Source organism: Stomoxys calcitrans, chromosome 1, assembly GCF_963082655.1.
Source record: "Stomoxys calcitrans chromosome 1, idStoCalc2.1, whole genome shotgun sequence".
Lineage (NCBI taxonomy): Eukaryota > Metazoa > Arthropoda > Insecta > Diptera > Muscidae > Stomoxys > Stomoxys calcitrans.
Window position 1 is genome coordinate 172,110,796 of NC_081552.1, and position 27,994 is coordinate 172,138,789.

General features: G+C 38.9%; 2 protein-coding genes across 3 annotated transcripts in view; both read left to right on the plus strand.

Moving 5' to 3' along the window:
• LOC106082514 (uncharacterized) overlaps positions 1-8,260 on the plus strand; it is a 53,448-nt gene extending 45,188 nt beyond the window's left edge. For both annotated transcript variants that reach the window (XM_059360403.1, XM_059360402.1), the window contains exons 4-5: positions 4,214-4,528; positions 8,051-8,260. In XM_059360403.1, coding sequence (XP_059216386.1) covers positions 4,214-4,528; positions 8,051-8,203 — 468 coding nt within the window. In that variant the 3' untranslated portion in view covers positions 8,204-8,260. The remainder of the gene's footprint in view (positions 1-4,213; positions 4,529-8,050) is intronic.
• A 9,669-nt stretch (positions 8,261-17,929) lies between these two features.
• Positions 17,930-24,304, plus strand: LOC131997233 (uncharacterized). Its single transcript, XM_059367860.1, has 3 exons — positions 17,930-18,001; positions 18,066-18,380; positions 24,152-24,304. Exons 1-3 carry the CDS (start codon positions 17,930-17,932, stop codon positions 24,302-24,304), a joined length of 540 nt encoding a protein of 179 aa, XP_059223843.1.
• The last annotated feature ends 3,690 nt before the right edge of the window (positions 24,305-27,994 follow it).

Here is a 27,994-nt window from a genome sequence, read left to right on the forward strand (position 1 = left end):
TCAGACCATATTTGATACGTATGTGGAAGGTCGTAGGAGACGTCGTTAAAATAATGTTTAGCCAAATAGCATAAGAATTGCGCCCTCTAGAGGCTCAAAGAGTTATATAAAGTTTAAACCGGTTTGAAACATACTTAGCACGGATGGTGGAAGTCATAACAAAATATCTTATACAACATTTGAGACAAATCGGATAAAAATTGCGGTGTTTTGGGGCTCAAGAGGTCAAGATCCAAAATCGGTTTATATGGCAACTATATAAAAACATAGACCAATATGACTCATTTACAATTCCAACTGACCTACACTAATAGGAAGTACTTGTGCAAAATTGCATGCGCCTAGCTTTATCCCATCGTTTGTTTCTGTGCTTTCGACAGATGGACGGGCCGACATGGTTAAATCAACTTAGAATGTCAAGATGATCGAAAATATACATATATATTTTGTTGGGTCTCAGATGAATATTTCGATGTTTTACAAACGGAATGACGAAATTAGTTTATGATGGAGGGTACAAAAAGAAACAAATTTAGTGATCTAGGCCGTAAGTTTTTGTACTGAATTCTTAAATGGATAATGATTAATGTTGCAACTTGTATTGAAGGAATATCTAGTGCTCAAAATTTTTTTCTTATTTTTGGCATGGGTAAGCCTATGATGCTTATCCATGCGCAACGGTGACATCAAATAGGCCGACTAAAGTGGAAATTTGATTGAATTCAAAAATAGACAAAATGATGGCAATCAACAGTGAGCATCACCAACAACAAATTCAGCGCCATCTATTGGGAGATAGAAATTATTTGAATAGCCAACTAAACCCGAACAAAGAAAAAGAGAGCGAGACTTACAGGAGATAGTGTTCAAAGTTGATCACATTCTTTTCACTACTGTTTTGACATGTTGTCTGTTCTTTAAATAAATAAAATAAAGGAACTAAACTATGACTGTTTTCGGTATAATTTTTTTAACTCGTCCTACCCTGTGACAAGCTTCCACAATAGTCTAAAAGTTCTATAAAAACATGGTCGCAAAATATATACGTAACTTAGCGAATGCAAAGAAGAGTAGTTGAAAAGAAAGTTAAAATTCATGTGGTGTTAAAGAAGCGCAGCGAAGCGGACCGGGTTCAGCTAGTCTTATATAAAGGGTGATTTTTTTGAGGTTAGGATTTTCATCCATTAGTATTTGACAGATCACGTGGGATTTCAGACATGGTGTCAAAGAGAAAGATGCTCAGTATGCTTTGACATTTCATCATGAATAGACTTACTAACGAGCAACGCTTGCAAATCATTGAATTTTATTACCAAAATCAGTGTTCGGTTCGAAATGTGTTCATTCACCGTAACGTTGCGTCCAACAGCATCTTTGAAAAAATACGGTCCAATGATTCCACCAGCGTACAAACCACACCAAACAGTGCATTTTTCGGGATGCATGGGCAGTTCTTGAACGGCTTCTGGTTGCTCTTCACTCCAAATGCGGCAATTTTGCTTATTTACGTAGCCATTCAACCAGAAATGAGCCTCATCGCTGAACAAAATTTGTCAAAATTTGAACACATTTCGAACCGAACACTGATTTTGGTAATAAAATTCAATGATTTGCAAGCGTTGCTCGTTAGTAAGTCTATTCATGATGAAATGTCAAAGCATACTGAGCATCTTTCTCTTTGACACCATGTCTGAAATCCCACGTGATCTGAGGCTATTACTGAAAGGAAGTAAGAAGGGGGTCAATATAGCTTTTGGTGTCATAACGGGACACATAAGATTACGAGCTCACTTATGCAAAATCGGTGCGGAAAGTGATAGTATGTGTAGAGCATGTGGGGAAGATGATGAGACGTTGGAGCATTTCCTAAAAATTAAAATTTTCTTCTTCGAGGTTAATTTGTAGTTGTTGGAGTGCACAACAAGCCGATTACTGGCTTAGGTGTATGTGTATAGTGGCATGGGACAGATTAATATCTGCACCCTATTTCAACCTAACCCAACGTAACCTACCGTTACAAAAAACAAAACATGGTTTCTATTGTTGTAATCTGGTGCCTTGGGGGCCGCCAAAAACCCGCCAAATGCCACAATGGTACGAATTCGATATTCACATTCAGGGCGAAGTTTCCCCACCCTTAAAAGACATTAGACAGTTAAATAAGGAGCAGCGGAGTGGGCCCGGTTCAGCTAGTGTTCTATAAAAACTTTTTAACTATGAGATACTGATATGAATGCGTCTGGAAATATGCTTTGACAACAACTCAATAGAAAAACAAGTAAAAAGGCGTTAAGTTCGTCCGGGCCGAACTTTGGATACCCACCACCTCGGGAATATACGTAAACCACCATTCATCAAAATCCGGTGAAAATTGTATACCTGAATTTCGGCGACATCGTATAATAAATGCACCTTTTATGGGCCCAAAACCTTAAAAAGAGAGATCGGTCTATATGACAACTATATCCAAATCTTAATCCATCTGTGCCATATTGCAGGATTATGTCGAGGGGCTTAACTTAACTCACTGTTCCAAATTTCGGCGACATCGGACAATAAATGAGCATTTTATGGGCTTAAAACCTGAAATCGAGAGATCGGTCTATATGGCAGCTATATCCAAAATTGTTCCGATCTGCACCAAATTGATGAGGGATATCAAAGGGCCTAACACAACTCACTGCCCCAAATTTCAGCAAAATCGGATAATAAATGTGGCTTTTATGGGCCTAAGACCCTAAATCGCAGGATCGGTCTATATGGCAGCTATATCCAAATCTGAATCGATCAGAGCCAAATTGACGAAGGATACTGAGGGGCCTAACGCAACTCACTGTCCCGAATTTCATCAAAATCGGATAATAAATGTGGCTTTAATGGGCCTAAGACCCTAAATCGGAGGATCGGTCTATGTGGCAGCTATATCCAAATCTGAACCGATCAGAGCCAAATTGACGAAGGATATTGAGGGGCCTAACACAACTCACTGTCCCAAAATTCAGCAAAATCGTAGAGTAAATGTGGATTTTATGGGCCTAAGACCCTAAATCGGAGGATCGGTCTATATGGCAGCTATATCCAAATCTGGACTGATCTGAACCAAATTGACGAAGGATATTGGGGGGCCTAACATAATTCACTGTCCCAAGTTTCATCAAAATCGGTAATAAGTGTGGCTTTTATGGGCCTAAGACCCTAAATAGGCATATCGGTCTATATGGCAGCTATATCCAAATCTGAACCGATCTGAACCAAATTGACAAAAGATGTCGAGGGGCCTAACTCAACTCACTGTCCCAAATTTCAGCAAAATCGGATAATAAATGTGGCTTTTATGGGCCTAAGACCCTATATCGGCGGATCGGTCTATATGGGGGCTATATGAAGATATAGTCCGATATAGCCCATCTTCGAACTTAACCTGCTTATGGACGAAAAAAGAAGCTGTGCAAAATTTCAGCTCAATATCTCTATTTTTAAAAACTGTAGCGTGATTTCAACAGACAGACGGACAGACGGACGGACATGTCTAGATCGTCTTAGATTTTCACGCTGATCAAGAATATATATACTTTATAGGGTCGGAAATGGATATTTCGATGTGTTGCAAACGGAATGACAAAATGAATATACCCCCATCCTTCGGTGGTGGGTATAACAAAAACACACATATGCAAGCCAAAAGTGAGTTGTCATGTGGATATTCGTAGAGCAATGATGTATTGGGTTGTCCAAAAAGTAATTGCGGATTTTTTAAAAGAAAGTAAATGCATTTTTAATAAAACTTAGAATGATTTTTAATCAAATATACTTTTTTTACACTTTTTTTCTAAAGCAAGCTAAAAGCAACAGCTGATAACTGACAGAAGAAAGAATGCAATTACAGAGTCACAAGCTGTGAAAAAATTTGTCAACGCCGACTATATGAAAAATCCGCAATTACTTTTTGGTCAACCCAATAACTTTCACACATTCGCACATTACTTTGAACCCTGCAGATTATGTTGTGTACGTAGATATATGAATACTACTCATAACAGAAAACAATTCATATATTTAGTATATGTATCTTTATAAAAAAAACTAGTTTCTTATATGCAATAATATAATAATAAAAATTGAGTTTTTGGAGTTTATTATATCCGTTGTCTATTGTAGTACATTTTTAATTTGCCATTTTCCTTTCGTGTGTGTTTTCTTTTTTTCATTGCAGCGATTATTCACCGTTGAATTTTCCAATGCAAGTGTAACACATTGGGATGCGGAATTTTTACAGAGCCTGAATTGCCGTTTATACAGTCCAAAAGTTATTTACGCTGATTTCCAATTCGTCAGAGACTTGTACAGTTTTGCAATTAATGCTAAGCTTGACTTGATTAAAAAAGATAATCGGCATACCAGTCTAATGGATATTTCAATGTCGGGCTGTGAGTTTTTGAACGGCATCAAAAATGCAAATCTCATTAAGGTTATATATCGAGAAGTTGTTCGGGTAACAAATTTACCAAAGAAATGCCCATTTTCGAAGGTAAGAAGCTCATAAAACACTCTATACTCAATCAAATTTGTAATTGAAAACAACAAAAATGTTTGCTAAAACAGCCGTTTTTGTCTGCTGAAAATGGGAAAGCAGACATTACTGCTCCTGGCCGACACGGGATAACTATGAGCACCACACAGGCTGGAACTTTGAGCTCCGACTTGTGTGGTGTCCATCGTTATCACGACGTTGCCCCGTCCATGATATTAAAATCGTCCTGGTAGATTTTAATGCGACGATAGGGAAGAAAGACATATTTGGTCCAACAGTCGGAAAGTTTAACCTCCACGAGATAACGTCCAGTAATGGGTTGATGGTAATTGTTTTCGCCGCGGCAAAAAACAAGGTAGCTAGTAGCAACAGATTTCAACATAAATATATTCACAAAGCCACATGGCTGTCACCCGATCAAAACACGAGGAACCAAATAGATCACGTTGTGATAGATGGAAGGCATTCATCCAGCGTGTTAGATGTACGATCGATCCGTGGAGCGAATATAGATTCGGATCAATACGATCTTACACTGCACGAAAGCTGGACATTGAAAAGCTGCAAACACAACAAATGGCAGCGGCATACTCCACTGCTTGATGAAAGCACTCCTTGTTCCGATGATATAACGGCGCAGTGGCAAACTATTGCCCACTCCATGGAAAATGCCGCGAAATCCGTACTTGGGTACCGGAAGACTCCTCCAAGAAGCCCATGGTACGAGCAAGAGTGTCGAGATGCTACTGAAGCCAAGAATGCGGCGCATAAAGCAATCTTGCAATCAGTAGTATCGGGAGAAAAGGAGAGAGAAGAAACGTCTATTCCACAGAAAGAAAAAGGAAATGGAAAGACGTGAGTATGAGCGAATTGAGATGTACAGGAGTCAGAATGAAGTCCGAAAATTCTACCAAAGAATTAAACATCAAGCCGATGGCTTTGGTACAGGCACATCCTCCTGTAGAGACAAAGAAGGAAATCTGGTAACTGACACAGATAACATGCTAAGAATATAGAAAGAACATATTACCCAACTGCTAGTGACCGACGTTGTCGGCGAGGAGGATACCGCAGAACCAATCCCTGATGATGGTATAGAATGTTTACCTCCTTGTCATTATAAGGTCCAAGTAGCAGTGACCCGACTAAAGAACAAGAAGGCAGCAGGAGCCGACTGGTTACCCACTGAACTATTTAAGACCTGAGGCTACACGCTGATAAGGCGAATGCATCAGCTTATCTGCGCAATCTGGATAGAAGAACGCATACCCGATGATTGGAACCTCAGCATACTACATACAGCATACAAGACGGAATGTGCCAATTACAGAGGAATAAGTCTCCTCCCCATCGCATACAAGATACTCTCGAGCGTACTGTGTGAAAGATTAAAATCTTAGGTAATGTCTGAGTTTGGTATCCCTGCAAAATTGATAAGACTCTGCAGGATGACACTTGCTGATACGCGTTCCTCAGTAAAAATAGGAAAAAATCTCTCCGAATCATTTAATACCAAACTAGGTCTCAGAAAAGGAGACAGCCTATCGTGTGAACTCTTTAATATTCTGTTGCAGAAGATTATATGATATGAAGTCAGTTAAAATGGGTGTGGCAGTAAATGGAGATAAGACGAAATGGGTGGTTCAACTCACAAAACGCCTTGTACAACCGAGCAGATAAAGAAAATTGAGAAAATTAGGAACCACAAATTTGAGATAGTCAGAAACTTTATCTACGAATGACACCAGTTTTGAGATAAAGCGAACAATAATACTGACAATCAGATGCTACTTTGGACTAAGTAAGCAGTTTAGAAACAAGGCCACCTTACACTACACAAGACACTGATACTACCAGTGCTGTTATATGGTTCTGAAGCATGGGTACTTGTGAAAGCAGATGAAGCAGTGCTTGGAGTATTCGAGAGAAAGATTCTTCGTAAACCGTAAACCGGACCCGTTTGCGATAATGGAGAATATAGGCGACGTATGAACCACGAGCTGTATGAGCTGTATGACGACGATAGCAGAGTTACATGCATCAAGGTACAACGGCTGCGTTGGCTAGGTCATGTTGTCAGAAGGGATGAAGAAGCTCCAGCAAAGAAGTCTTTTGGTGGCAAACACAGTGGTACACGGAAACCGGGAAGACCAAAAGCCCGATGGAAAGATCAATTGGCGAGAGACACCTCGAAACTTGGTGTCAGAGATTTTAGAATGAGCGCAGAAGATCGAGGCTCATGGAACGCTATTCTACGTTCGGCTAGTGGAACAAATGTTCTGTCTTAGCCAATTGATGTAAAGTAGACATTACTGCTGCTCCAGCAAACATGGGGCTGCTGTATTATCAACCGACAAAATCTGCTGTTTTGAGTACACAAGTCTGCTGAAAAAAAATGTGTGTGCTATTTTTTATGGTTGCCTGTTACATCTTTGTTCACTTTAGCCATTTTTTAGAAATTGTGTTGATACCTGATCCAACTATTGGTATACATTTTGAAATGTGGCTGAGATAGCTTGCATTTTTGTTATTGCTCTACTAATGTGCACATGACTGGCATGGCCTTTGTATATTAATTTAAAGAAAAAAGATTATGGAAAGTATACACTCAGGAGTGATTATAAACACCCACACATTTACATATGTGTTCTATTTTTTCTAATATCCCCTTCATAATTAATCAGCAGTAATCCTGCTACTCTGAAATTGCTGTAATAGCAGGACTTCTGCTACAATAGCAACAAAATTGACTACTAATATTCAGCAGACAGTGTATGCTATTTTCAGTAAACTTTTTCTATGAGTGTACACCACATAAGCCCTGTTTTATTTTAGCAAAGAAAAGGTTAAATCATTTGTAAAATGTATAAAGAAAACCTACAAAATTTTATAAATAATTAGTTAAAACTTTTCTAAGCCCTTCACGATGGACTTATTTCCTTAGATGGAAATTCCAATATCAAACTTGGAAACCGATATACCACACTTAAGCCTGCACTAGATACTTAACTAGAACGTCAACATACTGAATAGATGTTATTTTTATAGAATTTTCACATAATATAAAACAGGGCTTTTGTTCCAAATAGATTTCCCTGATCACAAGAAACGCAGTTAAATACCATGATCTCTAATATGGCAGGTTTTAGTTGCAAATCTTTGTGATTTATCAAAATATATCTTTGATAGCCGGCAGCAAAGCTTTTGCACTATGTAGCTATCGAAATTTCAGGCATGGTTCTGGATCATATGTTCTCGCTAGAATTTGAAAGTGATATCGATTATATTAGTTGAGCACGTATTAAAGATCAAAGTGGCTCAAGACGCTTGACGGCGATATCAAAAGAATCCCCAATGGCTATACTTTGACTACTGCTAGCATAATTTCCTTGACAAAGAGGTCTTCCTCTACAGTCATGGGATTTATTTGATGGAAAATTTCGTTCAAATTCAAACATATTCTTAATTAATCATCAATTTTGCAACTATAATAAAATTAAAACAAATTATTTCTTACAGGATACCATTTACACCCTAAAAAACTTTACATTAAAGGATAATGACTTTCCTCCTGTCATTCCCACGGTTATTTGGCAAATGCAGATCGAGTTTACCACTGCGAACAAAACGATAGCATCCATCGTCATAGATGGACGAGTACGAAAATTTTAAAATGAAATATATTTATCACAGAAAAAATTTAATAATTATACCAACGAGTAAACATTAAATAAATAACTTTGCCTTGTTCTGATAAAATCAATAAAATTTGGTATAACGAAATTCGGATCGGAATTAGCAATTGTAAAGGCAAAAAATCTACTTTACAAAGGGAGAATTGGAAATGGCATAATCATTTAAAATTTCTCTTAGCTAATAATTGAAAAACCAGACAACAGAAAAACAAATTTTAATTTGTTATTAAAAAAAAATCAAATAAACAAATTTGATTTGCTGATTCAATGTATATTGTTTATCAAACTCTGCGATTTTGTTGCAATAACGCTGTGGAACGAAATTCAACACATTTTTGCCTTTGATATCATCTTTCTAAAGTCAAGTTTTATTGTCGAATCTGGCACCTAGAATAAGTAATACTTTAACCCTAAAATAAATTTTAATAAATTCTGGCTTTCAGGTTAAGTTTTGGGTTTTGATATGTATATTGAGAGATCTATGGTAGAATTTCATAGCGAAAATTTTTTGTCGAATATTTTGATCAGCCACAATTCATTTTAAAAGAGTTTCTGTTTTGACCTTAAAAGTATTCATACAAGTACGATTCGGGGATTCCTACGCAAATGATGCAACACCAAGTTGTGTTAATATACAAAAATAGGTTAGGTTGCGAACCGCTTCACTCGGAGACCTCTGGTTCATTGTGTTCGCTTTAGAATAAAAAAAAAATAGGACGGAGAGAAACGAAAGCCAATAATAAAATATGAATGGAAATTAAAAAGCCGACATAGAAACCGAAGAGGTCTCACCGGCTGGAGGGCCGGCCAGACAGCCACCCTTGATCCTTGCAAAATTCCAAAATGATTCGGTGGTCGGGAGACTGCAGAGAGCTCAGTGAAGAGAAGAGGTATTCACTCATAAAACAACGCCTTCTTCCCGTCATCACGGGACACTAGCACAGCAGATGCTAAACCGTCTCCAACTCCAGCTCATTCCCACAGACCCTGCAAAAAATCTCATCTTCCTGAGCGCACAGCCATGTCAGCGATCTGACATTGGAGTGGCCGGTCAGGACGCCCATAAACCACCCAAGGTCACGCCTCCCAAATTCGAGAACAATCGGCGTCCTCACCTCGATAATCACGGCCACAAGGCCTTGGCAACCGTGCAGCTTACAACGCCAGCCCATATCAAATCAGCACGTTTGTCATAGTAGGAATCCACCATCCCAAATAGCCAATTCAAAGAAGGGTTTACCATCGGAATCGCACTCACAGAGACTATCCGTGATCCAAACCAGGCCACCTCGTTACCCGCCAACCATTGATGGCCCGGACCCCAGCTCAATCTGACAGCAGCCCCCAAATATCCGAGACGCTCCTTGCATCTTCCGAAAAGCCGCGTACTAATGCGACCCGTAACCAGGGCCTTCAGCGCCGCCTGATTATCCAAAAAAAACGTGACGCCGCTACTGACTCATGATCATATCCAAGGCCCTGAGGATCGTGAAAACCTCTGGCTGAAGATACTGCAACCATCCAGAGGTTTATGTGACTCCCTAATTCATACGAATTAAACAGGAACTCATACCTCGCTGCCCCATTCCGCTTGGACCCATACGTGCAGACAGAGGGACCCAAGGACCTCCAAGTCGCCATCGAACAAAGAGCCGCCCGGTCCGTCAATGCGCCGCCAATATCACGTAGTCGCCCCACGCTAGCAGCCTACCGTAGGAAATCCGAACAGCGCTGTGTCCCCGACTCCCTCAGTCTGTGGGCAAGCTTTAACGCCACACACTCCACGTACAATTCCCACATCAAGTTTCGTATTCAGCGCTGCTCTCGGACCACTCTTTCTCGCCCTCAATATCAGCATCATCTCAATACCCTGTATCTTCTACAAAATTCCGCGAAGTTACACCTTCCCGATAGCCCTGCACCCATATGGGAGGATTGGCCAAACCACTGCAGTGTAAATCCAGTGAAACGTACTCGGCCTAAATCCCTAACTCCTGTCCACCGAGTTGCGACATGTGTGAAGCGCATTCAGCCCCCGTTTGACTCTCTGCTTCTACTTCTCCAGTTTAATTTCTGGTCAAGAATAACGTTCAGGTTTGTAGCCTCCGAAAAGAGCGCCAGCCCCAATCCAACCCAACCGGTTCTCTGAACTCGTTGTATTTCCTCCAATTTGCCTATTGGCCCTCGTCCATTTCGACAGCTTACTCAGCACACCCTGAAGGATATGTGCGACAATAGAGAGAAAGCGACCACCACTCGAAATGACGAGGTCATTAGCATAGGCAGCCACTTTCATTCTTTTCTCCTGAGAATCCTATTGATAACCCCTGGTCACAATCCTCCTCACCGAACCCCCGCCATGTAATGCATTGATGATCCCACCATTGAGCATAAGATCAGTCCAGTTTACCAGAAGAGCCGGACTCCCATATTAACCAGAGAACGATGAATGAACCCCAACACCATTTTATTAAAAACCTCTTCTATATCCTAGAAGGCCGTGAAAGTGAAGTCGCCTTCCCTCAGGTTCCCCTCTTAGTAACCCACCACGTAGTAGAGGGCGGTATCAACTGATCTTCCCTGGTAGCCGCTTACCAGCGATGGGTCAAGAAGATTCCTGATGTACGCTTCCAAAAGATTCTGCAAGACGAAAAACGACAGACTGATCGGCCTAAAGTCCTTGGGCCGGGAGTGATCCGGTTTCCCCGCTTTGAAAATGAAAACGACCTTGATCTGCAAAAATAACTAAAGCAATTAAAAATAATGTTTAATTAGATTTGATTTGGTTCAATAGTAGGTTGTTCCGCATTAAAAAATTAGTGCTAATGAGAGAGGCATGATTTCAAAATGAATGATGAGTATCGTGAGAAGCTACTTTTTACTGAAGTAGGAGAAAGTCCTTTTTATTGAAGAAGGCATGTTTTGCATATTCGGCATAAAAGGGAAACAATTAGTTTTGTCTTAGAACGGAACTGTACTCAATAAAGAAAACCTGGTTGCAACGGTTGAACATGGTGGGGGATCAAATATGGGTGCCTGCCAGTACGAATGTTAAAGAAATTGTTGTTTTTGGAATGCGCAATGGATCAGTGTGGTTATCTAAACATTCTAAAACAAAATTTACTTCAAAGTGCACAACAACTAAATCAAGGAGAGGATTGCGATCCTAAACATGCAGCGCAGAATGTACAGATGTGGTTAGTATATACCACCAATTACCAACTGAAAGCACCCACTCGATCAACGAACATGAACCCCATGGAACTTTTATTGGAACATTATTGCATTAAATATCCTCGAAATCGCCTAAAACTAGCGAGAAAGAAACATCCATAGTAATCAAATCAATGCGAAAACTACTTTAGGAGGTTCCTCCATGAAAAGGATAACTAACAAGAGTATTAAATATTAAAACCTTAATTTTATGACATGAAACATTTAATCGAGAATTTATTATCTGCTGAAATAACTCTTTGATAAACTATACTTTCTAGTGCACGAGGGAAAGCAAAAATACCCTTCCACAATTACCTTAAACATTTTCTACATAATTACCAATTACATAATTAAATCAAAATAAACAATTACCTTTAAATTATAACAATAACAAGAAATTTTATATCAGTTCGAAATTTCGAAAGAATATATTTTCTGGCAAGTGTGAACCCAACCTAAACCTGACCATAACATTGGGCACTGTGAAACTATACACATTTAAAATGTTAAATATGGAATTTATAGTGTCTAGGCAAGACTGTGGAACATATATCGTTCTAGTGGTATAATCAGCCTAACTTGTAATTTGCAAATTTGTTACAAAAAAAAAAAAAAAAACCCAGAGCCAGTCAACATTTGGTTGCAAATTGCAAATTTTGCCCATGAACATTCCACTAAGGAACAGGGGCAAACTTCTCACATATCAATGAGTGCATTCCGATTCAAGTTTAAGCTCAATGATAGGGGGCCTCCTTTTTATAGCCGAGTCCGAACGGAGTGCCGCAGTACGACACCTCTTTGGAGAGAAGTTTTACATGGCATAGTACCTCGCAAATGTTGCCAGCATTAGGAGAGGAAAACCACCACTGAAAAGTTTTTTTCTGATGGTCTCGCCAGGATTCGAACCCAGGTGTTCGGCGTCATAGGCGGACATGCTAACCTCTGCGCTACGTTTGCCTAACCTCAACATTAGGTTAGGTTTAAGTCCCGTTCTTTCATCAGACTCATATAGACGTTTTTGTCCATTGTGATACCACAGGAATAGGAGAAGGAAGATGCGTTCTAGTTCATTCCGTTGAACCATCTAGATCGCTTGAAAAAGGGCAACAACTTGTCAATGTTCACATCTGCTAAATCAGACAAGTTCTCAAAGACATGAGAATTCCTTGTCGTTGCTGGCTCAGTCTGTCAGCCTGTTTTCCGATCCTGTCACGACGGACATTATGACTGAGACTGTCTGTTCTAGTCAGTGACAGCAAAGCCCTTGTCCTCTTCAAGTCTAGATTAGGTCACACAATCTTAGAAAGCTCACAGCCCCCCTTTGTGACCATCTTAATTCGTTGCCCTTCGGGCCTGTCGCTAGAGGCTTAACCACAGCTTCCAGTTTTTCTAGAATGTGTATTTAGTTCTTAGTCTCGCAAGCTCGTCCGCTTTACAATTCCCTGGGGTATCTCTGTGGCCCGGCACCTAGAACCGGTGAATTTTGAACTATTCAGCCATCTCGTTGAGAGATCTGCAACAGTCGAGGACGGTCTTTGAATTCGGAACTATGTTCTACGGGGCTATCTGAGAAGATATTTATGCCAGTCGTCGTTATAACATTATAAATATTTTAGTCATTTCACCACTTTTTTAATTGCAATTTGATATACACAGCTGTGATCGGGTAGCCTTCCCGATATGACCAGTCCAAGTATCCAGAGTACTCCCCAAAGCCCACCTGGTCGTCTAGTTTGGAACCATCTGTATACAAGTCTATGTTACTTCTATTACCAGGAATTTTGTAGTTCTAATCGGTTCTATCAGTAATATTGGTACGGTGCTTTTTACCATAAGTCGGCTTAGGCAGGGTGTAATCCACACTGCCTTTAACATCGGACATTGCATCAAGAATAACAGAGTGTCCGAGGATGCCGCATGACCAAAGGGGAATCTCCCTTAGTCTCACAGCAGTGGTTGCAGCAATTTGCCACAATGTCCAGAGGCATTAGGTGTACTATTAAATTCAGTGCGTCTGATGGTATCGTCCTTACTGTGGCTGGATCCGCTTTAGTATTGAACAGCTGGTGGACTTTTCAAGCGCCGACCAAAACATCATATAACATTATAGGTCGAACAACTGCAGTACACACCCAGTGCATGAAACACGGTTTAAAATTCCAACCTTTGCCAATAGCTCTTGCAAGTGTATGGGGCAAAAGTTGCCTTTCTTGTCTTTTCCAAAATGTTGGTTTTGAAGTTCAATTTCCTGTCCAGCAAAACACCCAGGTATTTTGCGCTATCAGTAAATGGAACATTCTCTCCTTCCAAAGAGACCGATACCACTTTACGTAACTTGTATCTCCTGCTGAAAAGAACTACATCCGTCTTGCACGGAATTTCGCCTAGACCACTTTCGGTAGTCTACGTAGAGCTTCCTGAAGTATATCTCTAAGAGCGCCTAGAAACTTTCCCCTAACTATAATTGCCACGTCGTCAGCATACACGACCACGTTTACACATTATTCTTCCAGAGACAATAATATATTGTTAATGGCTATACTCCAATGTAGAGAAAACAGTGCAAATCCTTGAGGATCCATTCATCTTTTTAGATCTACAGATTCTAAGCTTGCCGTAATGCGTCTTTAGTATGTAAGTAATTAATAAACTTTCTTACGGTTGAGTTGATGCCTAGAAACTCTAGCTCCTTGAAGTTGGTTTAACATTGTTGAAAGAATCCTCAAGGTCAAGAAATGGTACCATTGTACGCATATTCCTTGGAAGTGAGTGAACCCTCTACGTAGACGACTAGATCGTGAATGCATGCTGTTTCCGAGGTTCGCCTTCGTGTGGTGAGGTTTTCCTGCTTTTGGAATGAAAATTAACTTTGTGTCCCTCCATTGTACAGGTATATACGGCATGCTGATACGAAGCAGAGTTTATCTCCCTATATGGCAGCTATATCCAAATCTGATCCGATCTGAACCAAATTGGCGAAGAATGTCGAAGGGCCTAACACAACTCACTGTCCAAAATTTCAGCAAATTCGGATAATAAATGTGGTTTTTATGGGCCTAAGACCCTAAATCGGAGGATCGGTCTATATGGCAGCTATATCCAAATCTGGACCGATCTGGGCCAAATTGACAAAGGATGTCAAAGGGCTTAACACAACTCACTGTCCCAAATTTCAGTAAAATCGGATAATAAATGTGGCTTTTATGGGCCAAAGACCCTAAATCGGCGGATCGGTCTATATGGGGGCTATATCAAGATATAGTCCGATATGGCTCATCTTCGAACTTAACCTGCTTATGGACAAAAAAAGACTCTGTGCAAAATTTCAGCTCAATATCTCTATTTTTGAAGACTGTAGGGTAATTTCAACAGACAGACGGACATGTCTAGATCGTCTTAGATTTTTACGCTGATCAAGAATATATATACTTTATAGGGTCGGAAATGGATATTTCGATGTGTTGCAAGCGGAATGAGAAAATGAATATACCCCCATCCTTCGGTGGTGGGTATAAAAATGCAGTAAAACAGCAGTTTTTGTCTGGGAAAATGGAATAGGAGACTGCTACTGTTTCAGCAAACATAGGGCTGCTGTATTAGCAAACGTTTCGGTCAGCTAAATCAGAGAACAAAATCTGCGGATTGAAGTACAAAAATCTGCTGAAAAAAAATTTATGCCATTTTTGTTTGCTTGTTATTTGTTTTGATTACTTTAGGATTTTTTTTTTAGAATTTTGTTGGAAGGGATAATTTTAATTTGTGGGATTTTAGTGTTAAGAAGCTACCTGATCCATCAATTGGTATGCATTTCGAAATGTAGCTGAGCTATCTCGCCTTTTTTGTTATTTCTCTACTAATGTGCACATCACTGGCATGACCTTTTGTATCTAAATTTAAAGAAACAAGTAAGAGCGTGCTAAGTTCGGCCGGGCCGAATCTTATATACCCTCCACCATGGATCGCATTTGTCGAGATCTATACGCGGTATTTCTTTTAGGCAAACAAAGAATATTGAATAAGAACATTTATGCTATTGGAGCTATATCAAGTTATAGTCCGATTCGGACCATAAATGAATGCCGAACATTGAAGAAGTCATTGTGTAATATTTCAGTTCATTCGGATAAGAATTGCGCCTTGTAGGGGCTCAAGAAGCAAAATCGGGAGATCGGTTTATATGGGAGCTGTATCAAGCTATTGATCGATTCAGACCATATTAGACACATATGTTGAAGGTCATGAGAGAAGACGTTGTATAAAATGTATTCTAAATCGGACAAGAATTGCGTCGTCTATAGGCTCAAGAAGTCAAGATCCAAGATCGGTTTATATGGCAGCTATATCAGGTAATGTACCGATTTGCGACATACTTAGCACAGTTATTGGAATTCATAACAAAATACCAAGTGCAAAATTTCAGTCAGTTCAGAATTGCGCCTTCTAGAGGCCCAAGAAGTCAAGACCCAAGATCGGTTTACATGGCAGCTATATCAAAACATGGACCGATTTGGCCCATTTACAATCCCAACCGACCTACACTAATAAAAAATTTCAAGCGGTTAGCTTTACTCCTTTGAAAGTTAGCGTGCTTTCGACAAACAGACGGACGGACATGGCTAGTTCGACTTAAAATGATATGACGATCAAGAGTATACACATACTTTATGGGGTCTGAGATGAACATTTCGAGGTGTTATAAACAGAATGACGAAAATGGAAAGTATACATTCACTAGTGATTACAAACATCCACTGAGGCACACATTTACATTTGTATTTTATTTATTCTTCCAACATCCCCTTCATAACTAAGCAGCAGTCATTTTCAGCAAACAACAGACTTTTCAACAGTAGGTCTGCTGCTCTGAAATTGCTGAACTACTGCTGTAGTAGCAGAACTACTGCTACAATAGCAACAAAATTAACTACTAATGTTCAGCAGACAGTGTTTGCTATTGTCAGCAAACTTTTTTCTAAGTATACATTCTCTGACTTCTGAATATATGCCATCGTAATAGGTCTCGAGGATAGAATCTTACTTAGCCTAGCGGTCTTAGATGTTTCCTGCACGGAGCTGCAGAATTTCTTCAGTTCTGGGCCTTTCTACGCTCGCCCTTGTATTTTCTTAGCTCAGCCAACACCGTAAATTCAATATTTTAAAATTTTCAATAAATCCATTCATAATTTTTGAACTTCTAGACAACAATTGAGGCATTTGCAACATATTAATAAAAACAAGTAAAAGCGTGCTAAGATCGCCGGAACCCACCACCATGGATTCTGCAAAAAATTTATACAAAATAAATTGAGCTGAAGGGCATAATTTCATTCTACACCAAACTTCTGTCAAACTAGCAAACATTAAAGCTTGCAGGAACCCAAAAAGGATGATCGAGGCACCGCTTTGCATGGAAGCTATATCAGGTTATAGACCGATTTGGACCGTGCATGGTACATTTGTTGGAAGTCATAATAAAATACTACATGCAAAATTTCAGCCAAATCGGATAAAAATTGCGGCTTCCAGGGGCTCAGGAAGTCAAATCGGGAGATCGGTTTACATGGGAGCTATATCTAAATCTGGACCGATATGACCCATTTGCAGTCCTCAATGACCTACATCAATATTAAGAATCTGTGCAAAATTTCAGGTGTCTAGCTTTTCCCGTTCGATTGCTATCGTGATTTCGGCAGACGGACATCGGACTAGATCGAATCAGAACGTCGAGACGATCCAGAATATATATACCTTATGGGGTCCCAGATCAATATTTCGAGGTGTTACAAACGGAATGACTAGATTAGCATACCCCCATCCTATGGTGGTGGGTATAAAACTTGGTCATTTTAGGCGTTAATTTGTTGTTTAAAAGCATAAACCTAATAGTAGTAGTTATTTTGTCTGCTGGTATAATTTAATTAGATCAAAAATAAGCAAATTGAAGCAAATTTGAAGAAATTTAAGTTATATGTTTGTAAAGTTGAAAAATAAAATGGAATATAGAAATGTTTAAATATTTATGAAATTTTCGAGCTGTTATTAACTATTAACCATTTGAAAACAGCAGAAAATGTTTGCTGTTTAAGCAATAAATTACTGCTGTCCCATTTCAGCAGACTTGCTACTGTTTCAACAAAAAAAATTCTATAAGTGTGTGAAAACTTTATAAAAACGATTGTCTTTGACCTTTGGCCATTGTTGAAAGGAATTTCAAATTTGATTTAACTGTTCTTTGCATTAAATGGAAAATATAAGTACAAGCTTAAAGCCAACAACACAATCATTGCAATTTAAATAATGGAATGATATACACACATATATGCATTATACCAGATTACTTTAAGCGTGAAGTTTACAATAGTTACTTATTTGCCATTTCAATGCTAATGCCTATATTAAATTGCAAAATTCGGAAAACCTTTGCGCCTTTGGAAATATAAACTTCAGTTATTAGTGTGAAACGCATTCTTCTTTACGATTTGGCGTCATGGACTGTAGCTCTACTACACTTAAAGTCATCTGTATTTTTATTTTGGCAACAACATCAATAGATGGCGCGGTATTTATCAAAAGAATTTGTTTTTAAAATATATCTTAACGTTTTCCATAAATTCTACATGTAGCGCTATTTCTCTGTCGAATTATTGAAGGCAAATTTTACAGTTACAAATAAGGCGATTGTTCAATCGTTGCACTCTCATGTCTACAATCGAAAAGTCTTGTATAACGATTTTATTTTCAATGAAGATGTGCCAGTTTTCGATGTGACCGTTGGTGTTGATATGATGAAAAAGGATAATCACCCATCACCCATATGGAACCAAACATTTAGCGGCTGCGAGTTACTGGAAAACAGTCAAAAAATCAATTTATTGGTTATTTTAAGGCGAGAAATCTTCCGTGTATCCAATTTACCGAAGGCATGCCCACTCTTAAAGGTCAGTTCAAATATATATGAAATACATAACATATTCCAAACCCAAGACGGTTTCACTAAATGATATCAATATTAACTGTGCAATCGTTGACATGCTTGGTTCAAGTTACTGCATTTTTAACCAGATTTAAAACTTGGGATATTTAATCGGCCAATACTGCTGTAATTTCGCGTTCAATATTCGTACATATTCATCAATCGTCACTGACTTGTTGGCATAGACCAAGATATATTTATTTACTGATAGTGGCAATTGCCCAACAACAAAATATTGAGTCAAAATCAGTGATAAGTGCAACTCTGATTTTGTGTATGTTGCTAGTTCGCGCCATTTTTCTTAACTATAATATTCACACAACCAAAACTCGTTGACAGATAGTGCACTTCGCGAGAAAAAATTTTACTCAGCTGTTTATGGTACACTACCTGGTAGTTAAGTCATGGCATAGACCATAGACTTAACGCAGTCCCATAAGAAATAGTCTAACGGTGTCAAATCGCATTATCGAGGCGGCCAATCGACTGTCATGTTGGAATCACATGTCCTCCAATTTCGTATCATCCAATTGGGGCCAAAAATATTCTTTTACCATTGAACGGTAGCGATACCCTTTCACAGTGATGTGCCCGCCTGGATGATTACGGAAGAAGTACGGCTCAATGACGCCGCCGGTCTATAAACCGCACCAAACAGTAATCGTTTCGGGATGCAATAATGACTCATGGAGTACGTAGCGCTCTTAATGTTAAGAGCAATGAATGGTTTTGTGCAGGCCTTGTTGTATTTCCAGACTACTGAAGAGCGAGACACTGAAGAAAGAATAAAACCAACATGTTGCTATGGAGTAGATAATTTTGAAAAACAAACACCATTCAGTGCTTGGGAGTATTTTTATCTCGATTTCATCGCCGCTACAGTCAGATATGAGAAATTACTTGCTGAAATTACTTGAATTTTTCAAAGTAAGAACTGATCACACAAATCGTTTGCAACCTGTTTTCTCATAAAAAATACTAGGTGTATGTGTGCGTGTGTGTGGTTACCCATACTTTTGCCAAATAAACCACGTTGACTTCGTATTCGAATTTCGTACCGCGAAAGCAGACGACAGGAAAAATAGTTCTTTATCTGAAAAAAAAATTATTTCCTTTGTAACACTCCCAAATATTTATCTGGGACACCATTAAGTAAATATATTCATGATCGTCTTGATCTAGTCCAATTCGATCTAGCCATGCCCATGGGTCACTGGAAATCAAGATAGCGATCGAAAAAATTAAGATATCCGCTAAAATTTTTTCTCACATGCTTCTTATGGATGCAGGTCGTTAGGAATGGGCCAAATGGGCCGCACCGGTTCAGATTTGGATATAGCTCCCATATATATTGGTCATTCGATCTGACTTTTGGAAGCCTCAATGTTATTTGACCTTGTTCAAACTTTGCAAGTTTTGTTCTAGTACGACTTCCAACAACCGCACAGTGTGGCATTTTCCACTTTTAGGATGCCAAAATTAATAACTCCCATCTGGAAGAAGCTACACAATTGAAATTTGGCATATATACTCTGAGGGTTTATGTGAAAGGTCAAAACAATAATGGGCGTGATCCGCCCACTTTTACACCTACTTCACTTACAGTGTTGGGCAAAACCTAAGCAACTTTCGTTCACCTTTTTTAACATCAAACAAGAAAGGGTAGCGGGAAGGGGAAGTAGCTTGTTGTTGTTGTTGCTGCTAGTTTTTGTTTTCCCTCCCGCCCCCTTTTTATTCGATGTTAAAGAAAAGTGAACGAATGTTGCTTAGGTTTTTTTTCCAGCCCTGTACATGCTGCAATCTTAAATGACAATAGTTTCTTAAAAAACATACCTTTATCGTAACGCACTGATAAGTGCACTTTTTTTTGCTAAATTAGAAACAGATTTGCCATAAGTTTATAACAAATTTATTTGCATGTTATTCAATATTAGAATAATTTTAACACCTAAAGAGAAATTATATATGTACAGATTAAATTAAAATGTTTTATGACAAAAATTATTCAGTGTCAAGATGGAACAGAATTCCAGGTTCGGACAATAAAGCAAGTACTTCAGAATAAATTGTTCGCTTCATCGTTAAAGTTGATTTCCGCAAACTGCATATGTATGGTTCTGAAGATATAAGCAATCGTGTAATAAGTCAGTGTTGGTTTCTATTCTTGACGTTTTCGGAGAATAGAGTTCACGATATTTTCTTGCATTTTTGTTTCTTGACTCTTGAGCTTCCTCTGAAAGCTGACCAATAGAAATAATACACGATGTAATTATTTCTTTTCCATGAAAAAGAATTTTGTGTGCACTCACTGGCATCATGTACCAGGGATATTCGGACAAACGAAGTTCTCTTGTCTCTCGTACATAGTTATCAAAAACGACATGATTCATTTGGAACCCACGTCCGATACAAGGAAGTATAGTATGAAACCTTTTTAAAAGATTTCCATTTAAACCAGTTATGCTTGCAGTAGTTTTAGGATCTCCGAAAAATCTTCTTGTAGTATTTCCATCATTGGTCCTGCCACATGTTTGCTTGGGCATATCCACTAACAAAAATACTTCATTTCTAAATCTATTTTGGATGTGCTTATTTCTATTCTCTACAATCTCTTTATTTTCTTTGCCCCGCGCACACCAAATTTTTATTTCGATTCTATAAGCAATGTGCAGCATTCGCTCCATACATTTTATCCACTAATGTAATGGCGAAATACCAAAAGTAGGCATACTTGTGTCAACATTACGATTTGACAATGCATCCAAACTGTTCATATCTTTGGGAGAAGCTCCACATATGCAGACCTGCGATGATGTATAGGCGGACAGTGCATTGCAGATTTTGCCGTCAATCATGCACAATATAAGCTTACTTCTCACCTCTATCTGGAGGTTTTCGGTGAATATGTGCTGGCTGAAGAGTCGAAATTTGAAGTTTGACACATTCTACTTCTCTTATGGTAACATCTCGAGTTTCTTTTGTAAATAAAAATTTAATAGGTCGAAAATACTTGGTAGAAGATGGAGCTGGATTATTTTATATTATAATTTTTCGTCCGTTTAGAATAGCATGCAATTGGAGGAGCACTACTGAAATGAAAAACATTGTTTGTAGCTACTCTGTTCAGTCAGACAGGTTTTCTTCAGAAAATTTTTGTTTGTAGCTACTCTGTTCAGGGCCATCACATCCCCATTTGATAATTGCATTTACATATTTTATTCCTGGATTGGATAGAAACACTTCCTCCTGCGCAATACACAATCTTCTTAAGCTATGATCAATTTATGATTGTAGTTCAATTTCTGCACCCGATTCCATTACAAATGCGCGGTATCAGTATTATCAATAAGTTCTTTGTTGAATTTTGGCCTACCTTTGCTACAGTTATTATTAGATGGTCTAACATCAAGAAGGCAGACTGAAAAATCCTGATTTTCGGATAACCATTCCGAGTATTGTTCTTGAAAGCGGGGTTTCATTCGATTTGAACATATCCATCTATTCTTAATGCTAAAACATACATTATGAATATTTTTGTTTCTATTTCGGGTAGTTCATATCTCTCCCAATCATGCTTAAAATGACGTTTTCCAAAGCAGTTTTATCTTCATTGTTTTTAAGCTACTCATCAAGAAGCACGGCCCGCGGCAAAGACATTTTTGAAAACTGAATAAAAAATTTTCAGGCCAAAACGGGGAGAAGATGTTTTCAGATTCTGAAACAGGAAGAATTGTTTGTTATTTTGGCTATAAACACTTGGCGCAATTCGACAAAATTCACAAGATTTACTCCATTGAAAACAAATATTTTGTTCTTATTTGTGCAGTTTAAGTGTTTTTTTATTTCAATGAATTAAATTTTATGAGCTAAAATTTGTTCTATAAGTACTTACCACAATTGTTGAGGATTGTCCAAAACTCAATAGAACTAAACTTAGATTATTCCAAACATACACTAATATTTGCAACTGCGACACGAGCTTTAACACTTATCACAATGTTTCATATTTAATAACGTTTCTTTTTCTCATAGTTCTTCTTCGTTTTGTTTTGAATACATTGCGGTAACATTAGTACTCTCGATTACCATGTGCTAAAAACTCATAGCGATCGGGGAAATTTTTATACCCTCCACCTAATTTCGTCATTCTGATTGTAACTACTCGAAATATTCGTCTGAGACCCCATAAAGTACATATATTCTTGATCTTCGTGAAATTTTATGTCGATCTAGCCATGTCCGTCCGTCTGTCCGTCCGTCCGTCCGTCTGTCTGTCGAAAGCACGCTAACTTCCGAAGGAGTAAAGCTAGCCTCTTGAAATTTTGCACAAATACTTCTTATAAGTGTAGGTCGGTTGGTATTGTAAATGGGCCATATCGGTCCATGTTTTGATATAGCTGCCATATAAACCGATCTTGGGTGTTGATTTTTTAAACTTTTGAGTGCGCAATTCTTATCCGATTGGAATGAAATTTTGCACGACGTGTTTTGTTATTATATCCAACAACTGTGCCAAGTATGGTTCAAATCGGTCCATAACCTGATATAGCTGCCATATAAACCGATCTTGGGTGTTGACTTTTTTAACCTATAGAGTGCGCAATTCTTATCCGATTGGAATGGAATTTTGCACGACGTGTTTTGGTATGATATCCAACAATTGTGCCAAGTATGGTTTAAATCGGCTGATTAAATAGCCTGATATAGCTGCCATATAAACCGATCTTGGGTCTTGACTTTTTTAACCTCTAGAGTGCGCAATTCTTATCCGATTGGAATGAAATTTTGCACGACGTGTTTTGTTACGATATCCAACAACTGTGCCAAGTATGGTTCAAACCTTATATAGCTGTCATATAAACCGATCTTGGGTCTTGACTTCTTGAGCCTCTAGAGAGCGCAATTCTTATCCAATTTGAATGAGTTTTGGCACGTAGTATTTTGTTATGATATCCAACAACTGTGCCAAATATGGTTCAAATCGGTTCATAACCTAATATAGCTGCCATATAAACCGATCTGGGATCTTGACTTCTTGAGCCTCTAGAGGTCGCAATTATTATCCGATTTGCCTGAAATTTTGTACGACGGATTCTCTCATGACCATTAACATACGTGTTTATTATGGCCTGAATCGGTATATAGCCCGATACAGCTCCGATATAAATCGATCTCTCTATTTTACTTCTTGAGCCCACAAAGGGCGCAATTCTTATTCGAATTGGCTGACATTTTACACAGGTCTCCAACATATAATTTAATTGTGGTCCAAACCAGACCATATCTTGATATCGCTCTAATAGCAGAGCAAATCTTTTCTTATATCCTTTTTTTGCCTAAGAAGAGATGCCAGGAAAAGAACTCGACAAATGCGATCCATGGTGGAGGGTATATAAGATTCGGCCCCGCCGAACTTAGCACGCTTTTACTTGTTTTTTTTACTTTTGGCATCCTGAATGCGTAGAAAGTCATCATTGTGAACCGTGTCAAGTTTTTAGTAGAATCCATGGTGTTGGGTTTCCAAAATTCGGTCCGGCAGAACTTAGCACGCTTTTACTTGTTAGTTATTATTTTTTGACTGAGCTTGATTATTTAGACCTAATAACGCTCTAATGAAAAAACATATTTTTCTTCTCTGGATAATTGCGCAACGATATTTGCTATCAATAACCTTGATCTTCTTTTAATCGTTTATAGCATGAGTGACTTCTGTTAATTCTTTTAATTTATTTTTAGAATAAATGGTATACGATAAAAAATTATACCATCAGAGATGACGACTTTCCAATTGTAACACCTATTATGGAGTGGCGACTGAAGGGCGATTTCAGCATTCGCCAAAAGTCCTTTATACACGTCATCGCAGTAGGCCGGATACGCAAGTTGTGATTGATATGTTTTCATATTCACTATGTTATTCTGTTGTATTAAATGTTACCTCAAGCAAAAATAAATGTTGTGTTGGTAAGGTTTCAAATTTCAAATAGGGTTTATATTGGGGAAAAAGATCGCTAGGTAAAACATTGTCATTCCTTTGTAACGCATCGAAATATCCATTACCGACCCTGCAAAGGAAATGGGTCGGAAATGGTTATTTGTTATTGTTTATTGTCGTAAAATTCGAAATCGACCTGGCCATGCCTGCACGTCTGTCTGTTTATATATTTCGCTACAGAATATAAGAACGTGGGTATTTTTTACCATAGGAAAGTTTAGTTCCAAGATAAGACTATTGCTCCGATTTTGCTGAAATTTGGAACAGTGTGTTGTATTATATCCCTCAGCCTTGCCCAATTTCAGTTAGTACTTACCTGTTTATACTTTAAGCTAATATTATGGTATACAATACTTTTATGGAACTGTTTGTAACATCCGAAAGGTAGAATCTTTTTAAGTTTTTTTATATTTTAGTAAAAAATTCTAGTGAAATATGGGAATAATGATTCAGATCTATGTATAGCACATACAAATTTCTTAACCTATTTTGTCAAAAATGTGACACAAAACAATGCACCGAAGTTTCGGTCTTCGTTTCAGCAGCAAAACACCTTTCAGTCTTTGGGCCGGTAAACCAAAAACTCTGAACGAAACGAATGTTGAAGACACCTGCAAAAAAAAGTGAGGAGCTTTGCGAATCTGCACCCGGAATGTGCAAACTTTTATAGAAAATTGCTGTAAAAGTGCGGAATTACCGCCATAACCGCCTTATAAGGAAGTGAAGTAATGCATTGCCAGGGGCTTTGCAACATCACCAAAAAGAAATGCTTTGTTTTATAGCTGCAATGATACGAGACATGAGTTTGGAAGTGAATTTGTGGTTAGTCGGAGACTAAAACCAGATTTAATCCGCATAAAAGCCTTATGCGGAAGACAACGATGAACAGACGAAGGATACATATATTTAACGAGTACTTAGAGAGAACATAAAACCGGTGCCTCACTATGACATTAAAATCGTGTTAAACAAAACGAAAAGGAAAAAATGTCTGTGGTCGAGCCGTCGGGCAAAATATAGATAGTGGCACCAGATTTCAACTTCGTGATAGTCACATAGCCCTGTCGACTCGAGAGGCGAGTCTCAGTGAGGGGTCAGGTCGCACTGACTCTTAGGTTAGGTTGAAAAGAGGGTAAATATATTAATCCACCCATGCCACTATGGACATACACCTAAAAGGCGTTAAGTTCGGCCGGGCCGAACTTTGGATACCCACCACCTCGGGTATATATGTAAACCACCTTTCAACAAAATCCAGTGAAAATTGCATTCCTTAAGTCCCATAGCAGTTATATCGAAATATGATCCGATTTGGACCAAATACTAATAAGTACAAGTCATTGTTCAATTATGTATAACAAAATATTGGTCTTTTTAGTAGCTATATCTAAAAGTAAACCGATCTGAACCACAAACAATATGGATGTCGAAAAGCCTAACATAAGTTAATGTGTCAAATTTCAGTTAAATCGGATTATAAATGCGTCTTGACTGTCCCAAATTGCGGCGACATCGGAGAATGAATGCGCTTTTTCTGGCCCCAAAACCTAAAACCGAGAGATTGGTCTATATGGCAGCTATATCCAAATCTTGGCCTATCTGTGTCAAAATGCAGAACTATGTCAAGGGGTTTAACCTACCTCTATGTCCAAATTTCGGCGACATCGGACAATAAATGCGCCTTTTATGGGCCTAAGATCCTAAATCGGAGGATCGGTCTATATGGCAGCTATATCCAAATCTGGACCGATGTGGGCCAAATTGACGAAGTATGTCGAGAAGCCTAACATAACTCACTGTCCCAAATTTCAGTAAAATCGGATAATAAATGTGGCTTTTATGGGCCTACGACCCTAAATCGAAGGATCGGTCTATATGGCAGCTATATCCAAATCTGGACCGATCTGAACCGAATTGACGAAGGATGTCGAAGGGCCTAACACAACTCACTGTCCAAAATTTCAGCAAAATCGGATAATAAATGTGGCTTTTATTGGCCTAAGACCCTAAATGTGAGAATCGGTCTATATGGCAGCTATATCCAAATCTTGACCGATCTGGGCCAAATTGACGATGGATGTGGAAGGGCTTAACACAACTCACTGTCCCAAATTTCAGTAAAATCGGATAATAAATGTGGCTTTTATGGGCCAAAGACCCTAAATCGGCGGATCGGTCTTTTTGGGGGGCCATATCAAAATATAGTCCGATATAGCTCATCTTCGAACATAACCTGCTTATGAACAAAAAAGACTCTGTGCAAAATTTCAGCTCAATATATCTATTTTTGAAGACTGTAGCGTGATTTTAACAGACAGATGGACGGACATGTCTAGATCGTCTTAGATTTTTACGCTAATCAAGGATATATATACTTTATAGGGTCGGAAATGGATATTTCGATGTGTTTCAAACGGAATGACAAAATTAATATACTCCCATCCTTCGGTGGTGGGTATAAAAGTAACCTCGAAAAAGAAAATAGAAGTTAGCAATTGCGTGCTACTTACAAAATCCTTAATTGTTTTCTATGGCACTCCCCTAAGTTGGTTCATGTCTGGTATAGTGTCCCCACCTAAGTGTCGGTGTCTTTTAGCCGCGAAAGCCGAGAAATGACATATCATCATCTTCCAACATGCTGTCACTTGCCGCACCGGTTTTGCATAAAGGAGCTCGTAGTCATATGTGTCCCGTTATGGTTCCAAGAGCTATACTGACCTCCTTCTTACTTTCTTTCAGTAATAGCCTCGTCCTCTCACGATCCGCATCACCCTATAGGATTTTCGCTCTTCCACAGTTTTACATCCACGTTCGTCGCCCACGCCCCTAATTCGTAATTGCGTCGACCCGAAAGGTTTCGGGTTAACCAAGTTTATTGACGGCAGTTCCCTAGCCTTCACCGCCAAATCTCTGCCCTTTCATCCCCCCTTACTCCGTTATGGCCCGGCACCCAAACGATGCGGATTGTGCCATCCTCAGAGAAGGCGTTAATCTCCTTCTTACACTGCAAGACCGTTCGTGACCTTACCTTCCCGGTTGTTATTGTCCTTATGGCCATTTTCCTGTCCGTAAAGATGTTCACGTCTTTGTTCAACGTCTTCGCGTTAGCACCACACCACCTAACGCATTCTGTGATCCTTTGGATCTCCGCCTTTAGGACCGTACTATGGTCAGGCAGTCTAAAGGGATATCAGTCCTTGGGTTCTCAATGTAAACCCCCAGGCTCACTCTATCCTTTAGCTTTGTCCATCCGTGTAACATAATCTTCCATATAGCAATAATAGTGTTCTGTCAATCCAAGACTGTGCCGCTGGCAGCAGTGCCCCGTACTCGACCTCAAGAGTCGTCTCAGGTATCCGATCGGAAACCTCTTTCTTTCCTTCTAGGTTTCCTATTGTCGCCTCGATTATACCGCGATGGTATAGGAGCACCCATCTTCAATCCATTCTTCCATCGCCTTAAGTCTCATAGTCTTTGCATAGCAGACGGGTTCAAATCCCTTCTCAGCCAGCATCCGTAATAGGTTACTTATGGTGGTAGCGATAAAATGCCCAATGTGGCGTGCCTTATATTTATGTCATGGG

Bases quoted from the DNA above. Each gene is read 5' to 3' on its own strand.
- LOC131997233 (XM_059367860.1), top strand. From the start codon at position 17,930: ATGGACTGTAGCTCTACTACACTTAAAGTCATCTGTATTTTTATTTTG. The intron at 18,002-18,065 runs GTATTTATCAAA...TTCTACATGTAG, and splicing joins CAACATCAATAGATGGCGCG to CGCTATTTCTCTGTCGAATT. The intron at 18,381-24,151 runs GTCAGTTCAAAT...ATTTATTTTTAG, and splicing joins AGGCATGCCCACTCTTAAAG to AATAAATGGTATACGATAAA.